The sequence below is a fragment of the Trichosurus vulpecula genome, chromosome 2, assembly GCF_011100635.1.
Source record: "Trichosurus vulpecula isolate mTriVul1 chromosome 2, mTriVul1.pri, whole genome shotgun sequence".
Lineage (NCBI taxonomy): Eukaryota > Metazoa > Chordata > Mammalia > Diprotodontia > Phalangeridae > Trichosurus > Trichosurus vulpecula.
The window spans coordinates 416727533-416748091 of NC_050574.1; the positions used below are offsets into that span (position 1 = coordinate 416727533).

The 20559-nt window shown below is 38.1% G+C and overlaps 1 protein-coding gene across 1 annotated transcript in view; it reads left to right on the forward strand.

Moving 5' to 3' along the window:
* FRMPD4 (FERM and PDZ domain containing 4) overlaps window positions 1-20559 on the forward strand; it is a 175273-nt gene that overhangs the window by 116870 nt on the left and 37844 nt on the right. The window contains 3 exon segments of the mRNA XM_036747287.1: window positions 7150-7254; window positions 12826-12933; window positions 17926-18057. Of these exon segments, the coding sequence (XP_036603182.1) occupies window positions 7150-7254; window positions 12826-12933; window positions 17926-18057 (345 nt within the window).

Below are 20559 nucleotides of genomic sequence, written 5' to 3' on the forward strand. Positions count from 1 at the left end.
AAATCTAAGACTCCTTCAACATGATACGCCTTCAAAATTTTGAAGACAATTACCACATCCTTCAGTGAAATAATATCTTCTGCAAACCAAAATTATTTTCTTCAACCATTTTGTATGATGTCACTTCTAGACCCTTTGCCATCCTGATTACTCTTCCTTGAATGATACACAGCTGAACCTGTCAATGTATCTTTTAAAAATATAACAGGCGCCCAGATCAACTCACAATCTACTTACCACTATTTACATTCATGCTCAAGCTTTGGGTCCGTTAGCTTTTCCCCACACACTGTCTTTTCTCACGCAGAAACTCAGAATTGTGCCAACCAGATTTTATGTCCATTAGGGCTTGCTCATTACCATGCCAAAAATTCCATGGACGTTATCAGATCATCCAAAGCCTACAACTTCTCCAATCGGCTACCTAGCAAAGGGTCCTCTGCTTCTGCCTGACCCTAGAAACACCACCCCATGCACCCAAGATGAAACTGCCTCCATACATTCTGCTTGGACAATATTCCTTTCACTCCTTCTAAATGAGAGAATGATCTAGGAAGATCTTCATTTGGATGCCCATCCTCCTTCACCCTCTGAATGTGCATTCGTCTCCAAATATGTGCACTCATATACCTATTCTTCCTCATCCTAGTTCACCAGTATGTAATAATAATAATAATACCCGGCATTTACATAACGCTTAAAACTTTCCAAAGCGCTTTACACAGATTACCTCATTTGATCGTTACAACAACCCTGGAAGGGAAATACTATTATTATCCCCAATTTGCAGATGAGAAAACAGAGGTCAAATGACCAACCCAAAGTCACACACAGCTAGTAAGTCTCTGAGGCGGGATTTGAACTTGGGTTTTTTCCTGACTCCAGGATCACTATGCAACTTAGCTGCAACATCTATTTGCACACATTAGCTCCGATCTCTATTTCACTTCTTCAGTAACCACGTGACACAGTCACAAATGTACCAAGACTTTGCTTCATTGATTCAATAATGATACCAATCTCCATAACAAGTACACACAGGGACCAGATCTTACTATCATAATCACCCCCTTTGGGACAATATCCCAACCTATGCCCAAGAGATAGTTTATAATTGTACATAGCTCTACAAATTCTGCATTTTTTCCTCTCAGCTGTCTGCCTGGCCCAAGGATTCTCAATCTTAATAGTATAGTACCCAGAATGATGCTTCAGCTATGATCTCACCAGCAGACTACAGTGGAACTATCCCAGTGTCATATACTGGTAAAGACAAATTGGATCTGAAGTCAGAGGAGTTAGGCTGAAATCCAGAGGAACCAGCCATGTACAACCTGTGTGACCTCAAGCAAGCCTCTCTGGCCTTCCTTTGTGTCTACAAAATGAGGGTGCTGTTCTAGATGACCTCTGAGGTCCTTTTTAATCTCTAAATCTATGAAACCATAAACAACTCCCTCATCCTGGGCCTCATCCTTGGATTAATGCATCCTAGGTTTGCATTAGCCTGATGAGTAACCATATCATTCTATAAACTCATATTGGGCTTGCTACTAAAACCTCTTAAGCTTTTTCCCCCATTAACTATAATAGTAACTGACACTTATATGGTGCTTTAAAGTTGTTTTGAAATATTTATTGATAGCCTTTGTTTTTACATCATCATTATGCCCCAATATATCTTTTCCACTTCCCCCACCCGGAGATCCATCCTTTATCATAAAGAATTAAAATATGAGAAAATAAAAATTCAGTAAATCTAACCAACACATTAATCAAATCCAACAGTACATGCCGTATACCACCTTTAGAGTCCCTCTGCCTCTTCGAAGAAGAGAGAGATACACCTTTTCAAATCTCTTCTATGGCCAGCTTGTCATTCTAATTCCCATTTCTAATTCTAATGTCCCATTTCAATTGTTACTGTTGTACTTACCATTTCCATTGCTGTGTTCATTATGATGTATTATTTTCCTGCTTCTGCTTATTTCCCTTCATATCAGTTCATATGACTCTTCCCATGACTCCCTGTCTTCTTCATATTCATAATTTCTTACAGGTCATAAATATTAAATTGTAGTCTGTTTAGCCATTCCGCAATCAATGGCTATCTACTTTTTTTTCTAGTTCTTTACTACCTCAAAAAGTGCTACTATAAATATTTAGTGTATGTTGGCCCTTTCTTTATGTCTGTGTCTCCTTGGTCTATATGCCTAGTGGTGAAATCTCTGGGTGTGGACATTTTAGTCACCTTCTTAGGACACTTCCAAATTGCTTTCATACAGTGCTTTCAAAATGTTTGCAAAGGAATTTACATTCATTATCTCATTTGAACCTCAAAACCTACACCATAAAGTAAGTACTATTAGCAATATTACCTCTGTTTTACATGAGAAAAAAATTGATACCCAGCATGATAAAGTGACTTAAAGTGACTTTCCCATAATTAAGAAGATAGCAAATGTCAGAGGCAGTACTCCAAACCAGATCCAACACTCCAAGCCCAACACTTTCTACCACATTACCCTTTTATTGAAAAACCACCGCCTTCATGAATTGATTGTTTGAACCTAAGTTCAAAGATTTCATATTTATACTAAATTTCAACATGTTAGATTGTGCCCATCATTCTCTACCGTTCATGGTTTAGCTCCTGATTTTGTCTTACAGTGTAGTAACTATGTCTCCTAGCTTTTTGCCATGTTCAAATTTTATTAGCAAGCCATCAGTGTCATCCAAATCATGAATGAAAACTCTGAACAGACTTTCTTTTTGTTGACATCTATTAAATAAGAATTGCCCTTCAGGTACAGTCATTCAACCAGGTACATGTCCACCCAACCAGAGTATCATCTAGCCTATATTTTTTTCTTCTTGTTCACAAAGATACCATGAAATAATTTATCAGACACTATGCCCAAATCTAGCTGTATTATATGTATAGGATTTCCCTGATCCACCAGTCTAATTATGCTATAGAGGATTTCCTGGAGCCCATGAACTTGTTGTGGTGGTGGCATTTTTGTTTTACAACCACTTTTCAGTATGATTGGTTTCCTTCTTAATCCGGATCCATAGGCTTTATCATCTTGCCAAAGGAGTCCATGACATTAAAAAGTTAAGAACTCTTGATGTAAAGAAAAGGAAGTAGATGAGTTTGGTATGGCTTTCTTTCTACATGCTCACAAACCATCCATATGATACACCCTAGAATTACCAGGAAAAGACATCAAATTTACTTGTCCACAGCTTTTGGAGCCCATCTTTACCCCCCCTTTTGACAGTCAGGACCTCAGTCTATTCCCCACCTTCTGACATCTCCAGCACTCTCCACAATTATTCAAAGATTACCAATAATAGTAATTCAGTGATTATATTCTTTCCATCCCATTGGATGTCATTCATCTGAGTCAGTTCAATTTAGGATCATAGGCTCATAGGATCTAATATGATCCTAAATCAGACTCCTGTGCTCTTACTACATTAATTTAATTATGAACCTTGGTCTTTTATTCCTTCCTCTTCTTCAGTCCTTTTTCAGTTGTGTATGACTCTTTGTGATCTCATTTGGAGTTTTCTTGACAAAGACATTGAAATAGTTCCGCATTTCCTTCTCCAGCACATTTTACAGATGAAGAAACTAAGGCAACCAGGGTTAAATGACTCACCCAGGGTCACACAGCTAATAATTCTGACTCCAAGCCCAGCATTCCATCCAGTATACCACCTAGCTGCCCCTTTTTCCCTTATAACATGTTTATTCTAGTCTTTTCAGTTTAAAGAACCTTATCTTGATGCAAAAGATGGAAGCAAAATAGAAACTTGAATAGTTCTGTTTTCTTCTTTTTCCCCATTAGCATTACACCTTCCACTTTGTTGCCAAATGGTCCAAGAACAACCCTGACCCTCCTCCCATCATTTCACTGTTTGTCTACCAGCAAGCCCAAATCTCTAGCTTGCTGATACTTCCCTTCAGATTGTCCTTACCATTTTACCTTGACTTCAGGATCCTTTATTCTCACCTGGGTGTGGGAAAGGACAAAGCTTCTTCTTTTAATTGTAGAATTAAAGTTCCTGGTGCTATATGCAACAATACTGGGAATTAGACTTCTTTTGGCTCTATTCCATTCATGTCTGACTTGTCTTTCAGATCCCCACTCAGCCCTGCCTAAAGCTTATAAACCACCTTCTTGATCTTCCAGTGGATTCTTCAGAGGTTTCCCTCCTTTCAGTAGCATCCAAAAAGTTCCTTCCTGTTCTCATCTTCCATTTCTTCCCTATCCTAACTCAACCCACACCCCAATTCCCATTTTAATCTTCTCAGGGGCATTCAAGGTCCTAAGATTGAACAGTAGGTTTAAATGATTCATCTTAGTCTATTCAGAATGAATTTAGATTTCAAGAACTTGAGGCAGCTAAGTGGCACAGTGAATAGAGCCCCGAACCTAGTGTCAACAGGACCAGAGCTCAGATCCAGCTTCACACACTTAGTAGCTGTGTCACCTTGGGCAAGTCACTTAATGTCTGTTTCCTTTAATTTCTTCATCTGTAAAATGAGGATAATGATAGCACTTACCTCCCAGGATTGCTGTTAGAATCAAATGAGATAATCTATGTTCTGTGCTTTGCAAACTTAAGTTTGGCTCGTGTGAGGAAGGGAAGGTAATGTGAGTGCACATGTTTGAGATAAATGCATTTTCAATGAGTGTAGGGAGGATGGGCATCTAGGTGAAGGTTCTTCATAGATATTCTCTCATTACAGGAAGTGAGAGGAATGTTGCCCCAGTAGGATATCAGCCTACAAAAGGAGGTTAATAATAGTCCCTACTTAATGGGTGGCGGGGGTGGGATAGGATGGAGGGAAATACAGTTAGTCTTTCACAACATGACCATTATGGAAGTGTTTTGCATGACTATACATGTATAAACTATATTGAATTGCTTGCTTTCAATGAGGGTGGGTGAGGAGGGAGGAAGGAGAGAAAGGTGGAACTCCAAAGTTTTTAAAATGAATGTTTAAAAATTGTTTTTACATGCACCTTGTAAAATAAGATATACAGCAATGGGGTAGAGAAATCATCTACCTACAGAAAGTAGGGGGGAAGGGAATAAGAGAGAAGGGGTGGGTGATAGAAGGGAGGGCAGACTGGGGAAAGAGATCATCAGAATGCATGTCTTCTTGGGGTCAGGGAGGGAGAGATGGGTGAAAATTTCAAATCAAAATCTTTGTGGAAATTAATGCTGAAAACTAAAAATAAATTAATTTTAAAAAATAAAAGGAGATAGGGAAAGGACCTACTTAAACAAAAAAAAAATGTGTATAGTGGGGTCTAATAAAATGGACACAGGAGGATTTGAAAAAATATAGTCCTTACTTCCCAGAGTTGTTATGAAGATCAAATGAAATAATGTTTACAAATGTTAGTGCAGTGCCTGACACATAAATGCCAGCTATTGCTGTTGGCATTATATTATTTCTGAATGGTCTCTTTAAAAATATTTCTTGCCCCCAGGTAGAGTCATCTTAAGCAAATTCTATCTGGCTCCAAAAATAGATCTACTCTTTCATTTTTCTACTTCTTATTCCAAACATGCTTTTAAAAGTTATTTTTATTGTTCTTAGGATTTTTCTTTGTAACCTATCCTGAGTTTTATTGTGGGCCTTTGCCCCTTCTTTTTGTTCCTTCTTGGTTCTGTCACCCTATTCTTGTTTAGTAGATGTTCTAATAAAATAGGGCCTCATCGGTGACCCCCTTATGCAACCACATTGGTATCTTTTGATATCTAATTTGGGGGTGGAGGGGAGAAGTACTATAGCGATCTCCTGAACTCAACAAACCATCTCCTATCTTTGCATGTTTGCACAAGCCATCCCCCATTGCCTGGAGTGCACTCTGTCATCTCTGTCCATCAGTCCTATCTTCCTAAGGATCAGCTCAGGTGCCCTCTCTTCCATTAAGCCTTCTCTGGTATATCATTAATGTTATCTTCCTCTTCATATTTCTTTATATTTAACTATTTGTATACATGCTGTATCCACTTTTCTCTTCCCAGTAGAACATAAGCTTCTTAGGGGCAGGGACTATTTGATTTTTGTCTTAATATTCTCAAAACTCTGCACAGTGTCTTTCTCATAGAGGAATTTAAGAAAAATATTGGTGGTATTTTGGTCTTTGAACCAAGATTCCTTAGTGAATCAATTGAGTGATCCCAGAATTAAAATTGAGAGTTCATTCATTCTGCTACCCTGGACCACCCTCCCTTTCAAAGTAGATTAATCCATTTTGCTTTTGAACGTCAAAGAAAGAATACTCTCTCTGTAGGTCTGTTTCTCAATAAAAGAACAAACATTTAAATGCAATGATTCATGGAGATAAGATTAGATGATATCATCCAAATTTGAGAGAGTTTGGGAAAGGCAGAGAGGGAACAAAATATCCAGCCAGTTTTCAATTGGCTGTGATTTGGCTGATGACTGTGAGCTAGGATTTACTCTCCACTCCTGTCCAGGCAGATCCTTGCCACCAACAATAGACTGAGCCAAAAGGATAAATACTGAGGAGTAAATACATGGATGTATCTGTACGTGTCTATTCCCAAAACAGATGCAAATGATAGCTGAATTATCCATTGTTTTTAATTATCTATGCCTCTTTCCCCTCTATCTGAACAACTTATTCTCAGCTGGCTTTGTACAAGGATAGCATTAGACAATGCCATCATTTTCTCTTCACAGCTTGCCTGATAGGGCTATAATGAGAACAGAGCTTATGCACTCATGCAAACAAACACGGTTTAGAGCAGTCACTTAAAAAAAATACTTGGAAATGTGTTCCATGACACAGAACATACTTTTGGTATTTTTCAGCTCCCTATTGGCTATAGAATATACATCGGGGCTGGTTCTTTGTGAAACACTGCAGCATAGTTTATGCATATGAGGATATGTTTCTGTGTTCATTGGTAACTTTTTTGCCATACTTTGATTTAAATGATTATTTAAATTTAGTTCTTTGAATGGCATGTGCCAAACCTTATATTTTTAGGTAATTTTAAGGAACTTATGAGAACAAGAAGAGAACCATTATGTCACAGGGACGTATAGGTTCTATTCCAAATTAATCTGAAAAAAAAATGTTCTTTCCCTTCCAGTCTCCCAAGTCAGCATTTATTAGTGCTGCAAAAAAGGCAAGGTTGAAGTCCAATCCTGTTAAAGTGCGTTTCTCAGAGGAGGTCATCATCAATGGCCAGGTTTCGGTGAGTTTAAAATTCTCTTCTTTGTGAGGCAGAGATTTGTTAAGGTCATAGATATTCACTCAAATTTAATCTTTATGACTGGAATAATCAATCACCAATAGTCACTTGCTGATTATGCACTAAGGTCTATTTTTAATTACAATTTCTTCTGCTTTATTTTTTAGTAACTCCATACTAGATTGTAAACTCTTTGAGAGTGGGGGACCATGTCTGCTACTTCCCCCAACATTGACACAAAGCCTTATACCAATGGTAGATGCCCAATAAATATTTATTGAGGGAAGTAGTTACCAACTAGGCCAAATTCCATCAAAATGAGTGGAGTATTCTATACCTATTCCCATAGTCTAAGATAAAAATCCATAGATCAATAAAACAGAAATAAAAGAGAATGCCTAAGTTCTTCATTCATGTTCTTGAGCTAATATCAAACATACTAGTACTAATTATGTGTGCGCACATACCCACACATGTACATCTTTCTTCATCCTTTCTGACTGTTGAATTCTTATGCATCCTTTAAATCCCAGCCCAGGTGCCATTTCCTACATGATAACCTAGTTTGCAATGATTTTCGTGCCCCCTCCATACTTCACATAGTCTTTTGTCTTGTGCATCCCTTAATGTACTTAGCATATGATGTTTGGTATAAAAGTTAAATACATAAGTGTCTCATACCAACTGGCCAATAATAGGTCCCAGCCCAAGCCTCACTTACTCACTGTTTGGTTTTGGTGGCTCAGAGTGAGTGTAAATAGCAATTGTTGCTGTTCTGGCCAAAAGTTCTGAGGGTCTTCCCTCCTAGACTGATTCTTTCTGCAAAGGCAAACTAGGCCATCTTTTGTCTCAATTCTTGCCTAGCCTTTAACTGCTGAATGGGTTTTGCCTTAGACAAACTGAGACCTGAGAAAGACCTTAGCTTCAAAAGGCCAAGGTCTCTCACTGCATCCAGGACCATCACCAGTCATCTCGATCTATGTCTTGCCACAGGATTCCAATGACTCTGGAGGAAAGAATGAGGCTGATGACTTTGCATAGCTCTGCCTCACTTAAATCCAATTCACTTGCCAGTTAAAATATCACGTTCCTGATGTCTTCGGTCTTCTTTGAGAAAGAAGGATGAATAACAACAGTGTTAAACTACATGAGGGCAGGGATGATATCTTAGGAGGCAGTGTTGTATAGTGGAGGAGTACTGATCTAACTACAAGTTAGGAAGACTGAGGGTCATGTGCTGCCTGTGTCACTTACAGGCAGCATGACTATCATCAAATCACTTCATCTTTGAGGTTACTCATCTGTAAAATGGAGATATATATATATATATATATATATATATATATATATATATATATATATATATAACAGTATAACTCCAACCTCTTATGGTTGTCTTGAGTCTCAACTGTTAGATATGCAAGCTTTCAACTACCACATGAATATCAGTTATTATCATCATTTAAACGGTCTCCACCTAGCACAAGACTCTGCACATGGTCAGTGTTTTTATTTGTTGAATGAAATGATTAATGAATGACTATGATGTTCATTTAATTTCCTACCAAAAAACACAGGTTATTTTGAATTTTTTTAAACTAACAACAAATATATTCAAATTTTTGTCCCTTTGAAGTTTATTTGCTTGTAAAACCACACCGGAATTGTGATTATGCAAGCTACTTTCCAAATTTGCCCCATATTTAAATTACTTTAAAAGTCAATGAGTCCATTGTAGGATAATATTTCCACCATTATGGATCAAATTTCTTCATTTCGTAATAGATCTGGTTTCATAAGTTCTTTGGTCAGAAAATCTTCAGAAGGGTCATAGATTTAAATCCTGGAAGGAATCTTAGAGATTATCTAAAATTTTGTATGATGACTAGTTGTTCATATGTTATCTTCCCCTTCAGAATATATGCTCCTTAATATCAGGAAAAGTGTGCTTTGCCTCTCCTCACATCCCCCAGCATTTAGAAAAGTGTCTGGCACATACTAAACAGTTAAATGCTTGTTGGCTGGTGCAGCCCCTTCATTCTACAGAGGAGGGAACTGAAACACAGATAATTTAAGTGACCCCCCCCCCAAGATCAAGTATTTCAACTCCTGCCTGTCTAAGGCAGTGTTTGAACCTAGGTCTACTTGACTCCCAAGTCCAATTCCCTATCCACCCTGCCACACCTAAAGGTTGTCCCTTGACTAACATCATGGGCATAGTAAATGATCAAAGTCAAGACTTGAACTTATATCATCTGATTCCAAGTATATCACCCTTTTCACCATTTATCCATCATTGAATGGCCAGCCTTTTAATGATAAGCCTCTCTTAAGGGCAGCTAGGTGGTACTGGGCCATGAGTCAAGTTCAAATCTGGCTTCAGACACTTACTAGCTTTGTGACCCTGGGCAAGCCACTTAACCCTGGTTGCCTCAGTTTCCTCATTTTTAAAATGAGCTGGGAAAGAAAAGGTCAAACTACTCTAGTATCTTTGCCAAGAAAACCCCAAATATGGTAATAGAGAGTCAGACATGAGTGAAAAAACTGAACAATAACAACTTTCTAAATTTAGCTAGACTGGTCTTTATGGGACGTGTGTGTGTATGCGTGCGCACGTGTGTGTGTGTGTGTGTGTGTGTGTGTGTGTGTGTGTGTGTGTGTTTTCCCCATGCCCCTACTTAAAGTCGCTCCAACTTGGTAGAACCTTGTGCTGTTGGCAAAGTATTCGACACCTCAGGACTACCTCCATCACATCAGGAGTCATCACAGGCATCCGCCATAGTGGAGGATTTGCTCCCTATTGGCTATAGAATATACATTGGGGCTGGTTCTTTGTGAAACACTGCAGCAGGCAGATTCTGTCTTTGCTGTCACCCACCTCAAGCTAGCCCCTTAATCTCAGGTCATCCCCTCACCTATCCTGCTTCTTGCTCTCAGAGTGCCCAGAGTGTCAACTCATTTACCAAGTGCCCTAATCCAGGGAGTTTTAACCTTCTTTGTGTCATGAACACCTCTTGGCAGTCTAATGAAGACTGTGGGCCCCTTCTCAAAATCATGTTTTTAAATGGAGAAATTAAAATTTATAGGTTTCCAAAGAAAGTTTCTTATATTGAAATGGATGTTTTTAAATTAAAAAAGATGACTCAAGTTGATGGTCCCCAAGTTAGGACCCCCTACATTAATCTATGCTAATGGCCCTCCTAGGTTACATAGGTGCATTTTAACTCTATTTCAGGAGAAAATATCCAGCCAGGCTCCAGACTTCCTCCTGGGCTTTAGGTCTTAGATAAAACAGAAGCAGATCTGTTCTTTGGCCAAGACAACACAGCCTGTTGCTAAACAAGCAAATACCTTGTGCATCTGTACAGGGAAAATTATTCCAGAAGCTGCTTTGACAGACAGTTTCAGGCAGTTCTAGGAAATAACAAGGCTTACTGGAGATGGTTCTTTCCCTGAAACCCAGGGCCAGCTGACGATTGCCTCTAGCAGCTTCTCTCTTATAACTGTGGAATTAATGTCATGGGATACAGGTTGATAGGTTCACCCACACCTATGCCTTTGTCACTCCTTATTCGTCTCTATGATCTAACCTCCTTCTTCTATTCAGATATAAGCTAGTTCATCCAAATTCATTAATACTTGGCTCCAAACCCACAAAATCCAGTCAGTATTCAGTCCATCAGATTTGTAAGTGAAGAACACAGCTCAATATAGTGATTCACTGAGCTCTTTCAAGTGTAGCTTATTTATATTTTGTCCTTTTCCACTCCCCCCAAATGTCAATATTTCCACTCAAAGAGAGAGAATTTAAAAGGGTAAATTTCTATAGTTCACTACTTAGCATATATCACACCCCAGTGTCATTTTTTGTGTTCTTTCTAAACATGAAATGTTGATTGGGGACTTCAGAGGATTCTAACCATAGGGCTGGCAGTCTAACTCTCTTATTTTGTAGTAGAAGAAACTGGGGCCTAGAAAGCTTCCTTAACTTACCCAAAGTCACTCAGGGCAGAGCTAGGATTTGAAACCAGGTCCTCCAAATGCAAATCCATCACTCTGCCCTGTACCGTGTTGCTGCCTCCCTACGTCTGGCTGCTAGATGGCACAATGGATCAGATGCTGAGCCTGAAATCAGAAAGATCTGAGTTCAAACCCTTATTAAGCTGTGCAACTCTGGACAAGTCACTTAATCTCTATCTGCTTCGGTTTCCCCATCTCTAAAATGGAGATAAGTTACAGCACCTACCTGACAAGGCTGTTGTGAGGATAAAATGTGATGATATTTGTAAAATGCTTTGTAAACCTTAAAGCTCAATATAAATGCTAGCTAATGTAATCTGTTACTGTTAGAAACTGAACAAACTAGTCACTTTCATATGCTTTCCCTTCCTGTGGTATATTCAAAGAATATCCTATATTAGTTTTTTAATGTAGAAAATTTTTTTAAATTATCTTTAATATTGTTATTTGGAACCACCAAGGCAAAAGCATGCTAATATTTACTGAATATCAATTTGTAAAAAATAATCTCAAATGCTTAGCACTGTTAAATGTTGTCAATGTTTGGTGCTAAATATTGTCACTTGAAATCAAAACAATTATATTTATACAATTCAGATTTTATGATAATGCATCCAGACCCCAAAACATGTGATGAATTTTGTCCCAGAATTTCTCTTGTCTCTAACAGACCAATCATTTATGGCTTGAGATCTGGAATTCCTGCTGAAACCAAACCTTTACTTTGCCTTTGGTCATCCTGGTAGGTTGCAGGATCCTCAAACCTTTAATATTGGTCATTCTGGTAGGTTGCGAGACCTCCATTTCCTCTCACTGCAAGTAGTCTCAAAAGATAGGCTCAGAAATATAGGCTCAGAATTTGAGATATTAAATTATCATATACTGATTACCTGATGTTTGAAGTACCCAGACTTCACTACAGATATGCAAGAATCCCTAAAGGAAGAATGTGTGGGACAGCCCTCTTAATACTCTCTCTACCTGGAATAGGAGATAAACCAGCTGAACCCACCGACAGGAAAATCTATGGACCCAAGACTATTGTAATAACACTTCTCTTCTTCCTTAGTATTCAGTTACTCCCTAACCACAAGAGTATCAGGACCAGTCTAAGGAACACCTGCAATCATTGTATTGTTCTTCTCTACTTAAATGTCATATATTGCTTAAATGTGGGCTCAGAGGTTTCTCAATCAATCCGAGTCACATCTTCACAGCATGCAGAGTTATAGGAAAACTTTCCCCCAAGCTTGGAAGGAAGGTTAATGTTGATCAGTTATAATCCTAGCCTGGAAAGAATAATGGTGTATCATCCTCCAATAGCATCTGTATCAGCTCACTTCCCACTCACTTTAGTTCAGCTGCATTGCCTTCCCCACTGAGCTAACAGCAGGGATGACCAGAATACAATAGATTATAGTTTTGGCTTTGTCAAATGACTGCCCATAAGAAAATTATGGGGTTTTATTCATTGTACTACTTTTACTATGGAACAACTCTTTAATTACTCAGAATAGAAAGATACTAATTTGGCTGACTTGCTCCTTTCCACAGGAAACAGTAAAGGACAATTCACTTCTTTTCATGCCAAACGTTCTGAAGGTCTACTTAGAAAATGGGCAAACCAAGTCATTCCGTTTCGACTGCAGCACTTCAATAAAGGTAAACCTATTTGGCACAAGCTTATGCGGCATACTATGTAGCTTCGACGATAAGTCTTTTGAGGCACCTCACCTTTGTCTATTCTTAGTCGGTTGCCTGTATGTCAAATGTGAATGCTTAAAAGCTAATGAAGTTCTGCTCTGTTTTGTGCCTATAAAAAAAGAACATTATATGGCGTTGGTGAAGTGAAAACGGAGGCAGTAATCTTCATGTGACTTCGGATTAATTAAAATTGTCTACGTGTCACTAAGATGACTTGGTATACTGCCAAACGCCAGCATGATTTGTCAGCAAAGTCAGAAGCCAAGTAGATTAAGATGTTGCCTACTAATTGAATATCAACTACTTTGTCAAGCAGCAAAATAGAGGTGTAGGGTGATCTGATGATAGGTTTCTTCTTCTGTCCACATGGTTCAGTTTTCATTTCTTAAAACCTATTTCATGGAAATGATGGAGAAGTCTGGAATAATCTAGATATAATAATATATTGTATATTATATGTAATATATCTTGGGTTAAGGAATAACTTAATTTAAATAACATATTTGTAAGAGGCAACGTGGAGCGGTGGAGAGAGGACTGACTGGCTTACAGTCAGTAAGACCTGGGTTCAAGATGCTCTTCTTACATGTTAGCTGTGTGATCATGATTAAATCACTCTCAGTGTCACAGACAACTCTGTAGAGCTGAAAGTGAGCTAATAGTAGTAACCACTGACATATAACACTTTAACAATTACGAAGGGGGAGCTAGGTGGCACAGTGGATAGAGCACCAGGCCTGGAGTCAGGAAGACCTGAGTGCAAATCTGGCCTCAGACACTTACTAGCTGTGTGATCCTGGGTAAGTCACTTAATCCTATTTGCTTCATTTCCTCATCTGTAAAATGAGCTGAAGGAAATAGCAAACCATTCCAGTATCTTTGCCAAGAAAAACCCAAATGGAGTCATGAAGACTCTGAAATGACTGAACAACAACAAAAAGATTACAAAGTGCTTTGTATATATCCCATTTGATCTTCACAAGAACCCTTCGAAGTAGAGGATCCTGCTATCTCCATCATACAGATGAAGAAACTGAGGCTGAAAGAGTGACAAGTGACTGGGAGTCCAGGAATACACAGCTTACTAGCATCTCAGGCAGGGTCAAATTCTGGACACCATGATTCCCTGTCCAATACTTCTTCCACTGCTGTAACTGCTAACAACTGCATCTGTGGAGGCTGCTCCTGCTCCAGGACTTCCCCAAACCAATGAAGTCACATTTGCACATACACTTGTATAACATTTTACAGAAAGCTTTCACATATATTATCTTATAGGATCATAGAACCTATGATTTAGATAATAGCTCTAGAGCTGAAAGGAATCATCTAGTCTAACCCCCACGTTTTACAGATGAGGAAACTGAGGGCAATGGAGGTTCAGTGACTTACCCAAGATCACACAACCAGCATCGGAGGTGAGATTTTGATCCTATCAACAACTCTTTTCAATCTCCATTTGACCATTAAGAGAAACTGAGGTTGAAAGAGACTAAATTCTTTATTCAAGTCGAAGGGCTTTATGGGTGGCAGAATGAGGGACTAGCTCTCAGGTCTTCTGATGTCCCACTGTCCACTGTTCCACTGTCCATCCACCCCTCAGGAAGCTTTAAAAGCAATCAATTTATGCCAGTCACTGGTAACTTTCAGACCATTCCGTGGTGCGGCAAAGGAAATGATGCTTTCTTATCTGCCCACTAAGAAGAAAGTGCATATGGCTTCTGTGTTCTTTTTTTTATTGAACAAAAATGTTTTTGGATTTTGATTACTCCCTAATGCTCCATCAGCTCAGGGCAGGTTTTCTTCATCTGGAGCCATAAAAAGGATTTCAGGATAATAAAAAGTACCTGGTGATGACTGAAAACACTAGGAGGAAAAGGATCTGCATTTGTTTTTGAATTCTATGAAGTGTCAGGCTGCCTCTTCCCTCCCTCCCAACATACACACACACACACACACACACACACACACACACACACACACACACACTTCTACTTATGTTTTGTGTGAATAACTCACTTGAAATACAACACAAGTTGTTGAATTAATAATTGTGGATGTGACATAAGGAAACATTTTATAAAAGCACTATCTACATTTACATTGTCTATTATCTCTGTTTGCAAATGGCTTACTTTAAATTGCTGTTAAGCATCTGGTAATTCAGCAGGTATTAGAGCTGACAGGAGAAGATTGATGCTAGTAGTTTTTACTTCCTCTTGAATCATTTCAAAAGAAACATTTACATCCTTTATGGGGGATTATTAATTTGTAACAGGTTTCAAATGAAGAATCCATTTTTCCTCCTGCCCACCTCCTAGCCATTGGGGGAGAAAGGTCAAATCATGAGAAATGCTTTACGAATGATGAATTTGTCCTCCACTAGGCTATGGCTCCTTTTAAAAGCATTTGGCTTTTTTCTGTACATCAAATTTAACCAGTCAATTCTCTCTCTTTGGGGACTTCAACAGACTTCCCCTAAGCAGTAAGCTCTATAGGGAAAGGAAATATGTCTTTGGTTAAAATTTGTATCTCATCCCTCGCCCCACGCGCTATGCCCAGCGCAGTGGTCTTGCCACGGTAAATTCATAATGAATGCCTGCTGAACTGAATTAGTTGAACTCCTTATGATGGAGAGGAAGGCTACAATGATTTTCTAATATAAATAAATATAAACTTAAAAGAGGCTTCCACTGTGCATTATCTTGTATTTTATCTAATAGGAACCCAAATGATTTCAGATTACAGATAACTCAAACAGTGTTGATTTCCTGAGTGCTGCAGATGGTTGTGAGGAGGCTGGGGGAAGGGCAAATACTCTTAAAAAACAGGGTGGGTTTTTTTTTTCTTAAAAAGTTATAGCCTTTATTTTTAAATTGCAATTTAACAGTATCCTGGCTCACAGTAGGGTAGGTGTAAATAGAAATAGTATAGTTTTATTATTTCTCTTACACTTTGTAATGAAAGTTTCCCAAGATTCTTCACTCCAGATTCACAATAGGGAATAGCTATTGATGCTAATTTGCTAATATTATCCCTGGTGGAAGAGAATGATACCCTATAATGTGTATTTTGGCACACACAACAACTAGAAAACTCAATTTAGTTTTTCCCTCTATGGGCCTTGAGTTCGCTTTAGGAATAGAATAAACATACAGTCAGGAAGGGTGGCACACATCTGTAATCCCTGCTACTGGAGGAGGCTGAGGCTGGTGGATGACTTGAGCCAGAGAATTCCGAGCTACAGTCAGCTTACCAGTTGTCCAAACTTAAGTTTGACACCCATATGGTGATCCATCTGGAGATGAGGTAGAGAAGGGACAGAACCTGCCCAAGTCAAAAAAATAGAGCAAGTCAAAGCCATCTTTACCTTTACACAGGTAAGATCAGGCTTGTGAGTGACCTTTATACACCTGACCCAGGCAAAACAGGTAGACACAGTCTCAAAAAAAATGGAACATGCATCTTGAACACAGGAGACAATAACTGTTGAATTAAACTGAAAGACTCTTCCTATTAGATTCAGTTTAAGCAAAGGCACTATTGAGAGTAATTTGGGGCTCCACATTTTTAAAGGGTATGAAGAGGGCCAAAAAGAGCACAATCAAAAAGAGTCAAAGGATTGGGCAATGAAACCTCTGAGGAAATGTTAAATACCTACAGAGGATTTATCTTGGAGAAGAGAAGCTTAAGGGGTAACACAATAGTTTTCAAGTATACAAAAAAGTAAAGAAGGGAGACCTGTCATAAACTGTTGTAACAAACAAATATAAAAGAAGCATTCCCTGACAGGAAGTATTGTTAGACCCTGGAGTCGGTGCGTGTTTATCGAATCCCCTTCATGGGATATATTTAAGAATAGCAAAGCCTGTTTCAAGGCTGGTTTAAGTGTATTCCTCCTTGGGCTAGACTAGAAAATCTGTTATAATCCTTTCTAATAATGTGATTCACGTCAGTAATCTACAATTCCACATCTACAGAGATTTGTCTAGTAACCTCTCTAGCACTCAGTAACGTAAAAGACCTTGTCTGGTATGGGGGACAGGGAGAGAGGACCACATGTTTCTAGTTCCCATAACTCCATCTTTTAAGGCTCAGAAGTATCCACTAGGTCTATATCCCAAAAAGATCATAAAAAAGGGAAGAGGACCCACATGTACAAAAATATTTATAGCAGCTCTTTTTGTGGTGGCAAAGAATTGGAAATTGAGGAAATGCCCATCAGCTGGGGGATGGATGAACGAGTTGTGGTATATGAATATAATGAAATAGTGTTGTGCTATAAGAAATGATGAGCAGGCAGATTTCAGAAAAATCTGAAAAGACTTACATGAACTGATGCTGAGTGAAGTGAGCAGAACCAGGAAAACATGGTTCACAGTAACAGCAACATTGGGCAATGATCAACTATGAGTGACTTAGCTCTTCTCGACAATACAATGATCCAAGGCAATTCCAAAAGACTCATGATGAAAAATGCTATCCACATCCTGAGAAAGAACTGATGGAGTCTAAATACAAATTGAAGCATATTATTTTCACTTTATTTTTTCATAGCTTTTTTTTCTTTTTGTTCTGTTTCTTCTTTCATAACATGACTAATGTGAAAATGTTTTACATTATTTCCTATATTAATATATAGCTTATATAAAGTTCCTTGTTGCTTGGAGAGGAGGGACGGAGGGAGGAAAACATGGAACTCAATCTTATAAAGAAATGAATGCGAAAAACTGTCTTTACATGTAATTTTAAAAAATAAAATGCCATTTTTAAAAATAAAAAAACTTCTAAAAAAAGACTCAGAAGTTATCACCAGCATCAGATCTCAGATTCACCTAAATAGAACTTAAACATCTGTAGCTTAAATTAGAAAAGCTTTTAGGTCACACTAGACTCATTGAGGGTGTTGATACAATTTTGATAACATCTTGTAACTGTTTCCTTAATAAGGATGTCATCTTAACTCTTCAAGAAAAGCTTTCTATCAAGTGTATTGAACACTTTTCCCTGATGCTGGAACAGAGGACAGAAGGAGCTGTAAGCAGACTTCTCTTGCTACATGAACAGGAGACTCTTACTCAGGTCTGTGAAATAATACACTCAAGTAGTCACTAGTCATTAGTGATATATATGTATATATATAGGGATTGGCTAGTTTCTGTATTATCCATCTCTCAGATGACTTAAATTAATTAACTGTTCTACACACTGAAAGAAACACCAATTACTGATCTCCATAAGTGATTACCCACTTCAGGATATTTCCTCTTTAGTCGATTTTTCATAAGCTGTCCATTTGTCTAATAAACAATTGTTTTTGAAGGCTTCTATGGTTATTCATTGGTGATATGTCTCTGAAAAACCATATTTATACTGAAGTATTTACCTTGCTTGGAAAATTGTTTTTTTCAAATCTTTTAAAAAAAAGAATAAAAAGAGGTTTCTGATATTATTTAAATGAGACTGTGATTGTGTCAAATGGTGTTCCATTCTGTGTAGCAACCTAAGAATATTTTTAAAAACTTGAAATTCCTGCCTCAATTCTGCCCACTCTGCATATGTGAGGCTGCCATGAGCCCCGGCTTGCTTATTGCCAACATGTCATCACCATCTGTTTGCTGATAAGACAAATAGTCCTGTTACCTGCTCCATTCAACCATAAACTCTGTATCCACTATCCTAGTGAGGACAATGGAGGCAGGTCCAAGGATATCGACTCAGAGTGGAAGGTTGATGGAGACATTTTCTGGTGGCCACTCTTAGACATAAGGTCAAGTTGGGTGGCCCAGAGTTGGAAGAAAAAGAAGATAGAGATGACAAAAAGAGGCCTTTATATATATATATATATATATATATATATATATATATATATATATATGCATAGGCATTTTGTATGTAAATAATTAAAAGCATTCATCTAACTGCCATTTATCAGTCCCCCTATAGATTTCTGCTTCATTGGAATAGGCCAAACATACTGTGATGGACTTGTCATGTGTTGCCATTTAGACTGATCTGTATGCTCATAGGCTTTCCACGTTTATATGCTATTCCTGATGCCTGCGTATAGATATAGATGTGCCCCCAAATACATTTAATCCCTCTCCCAGATCTCCTACCCTTGGAAACAAATGCATCTGTTTATGCTTTAGCAGTAGTGAATAACCAATGATTTACTAAATCCCCCATGTGAAATGTCAGCTGCTACAATGTGAAGCTAATAAAACCAGCACTGTGTTTAATATAAAACTGTCTCTCAACCACTTGATGTCTCTAGGTGATAACCTTCAGAACAGGCTAGCCTATAACCTATAAAGGAAATCTTTATGCTCATTTGGATAAGCAAAGGAGTTTGTAAAATCATTTCTAAAGCTAGATGGTGCTAATTTTTTTTATTGCAGCAGTTTGTGTCCAATGTTTATATCTTTGAATCTGAAGTGATAGAATGAAAAGAGAAAGTCGCTAATCTTTACCTGCCTAAGAAAGACCTTTGGGATCAGGACCCATGATGGAATATCTATTTCAAGGCATATTTCCTCTGACAGTATTTTTGTAACATAATGACCACAAATAAAACACATATATGCATAGCAATGAATACATGTGAAAAAATATATTCGAAATATTTTGAAGTATGAAAATCTAGGGAGAAATGTCTATAAGAAATTATAAGCCTTAGAATGCAAGCACTGGAAGGAAACTTAGGGATCCTTTAGCTTGACCCCCTCATTTTACAGATAAGGAAGCCCAAAGGGGTGAAATGACTTGTCTAAATAACAGGTGAGACAGTCAAGATTTGAACTTTGTTCTTGTGATTTAAAATCCAGGCCCCTTTCAACTGAGCCATGCAGCAAAGTAATGCAACATCTTTTCCAAGCATTTGAATTTGACGAAAATGCTCAAGGGATTTTTAAGCAAATGTGTTTAAAAATAATTAATACACACTGATTTAATGTCAATCTGACATTTAGACAATGCAAACAGTTTAATATTCGTTTGTGCCTTATGAAGTGTATTGTGTGTTAAACAGAGTATTTACTGAGGTTTTCGATGAAAAAGCGCTTTCAGCCAGACTCTAGTCTTCTTGCTGTTACCTTCTTCTAATGAATTCAGAGCAATGGTCAAATTATACTAATTAATTTCTAAAATCTAATCCCTATCACTTCTGCAAAGTAGAGGGGGAGCAGGGCAGGTAGAGAAGGAAGCCTTTGTTATTATTCTCATTTCTCTTTTCAACAGTTCCTTCTATGGCAAAGATTTGAAGGGTGCCTTAAGGAGATTTTCATTGGTCAGTTCCACATTATCTGTCACTCCTAGAAAAAGGAATTGAGGGGAAGGGTCACTATGAGACTGGCAGTAATTCAAAGATGAAAAATCTTAGTTTCAGAAATGATTGGCCATGGGGCATACAACAAGTCAGTGACAGAACTGGCTTATTCTTGGCAAGACAAATGCATATGATTTATGGCTTTACCATCATGAAAAGTTCAGAAGTGAATATGGACTTTATTAGCTCAAGAAGTGATAGGAGATGAAAAACAATAAAGAGGCAAGGTTTTAGATCAATTCATGCATAGTAACTGT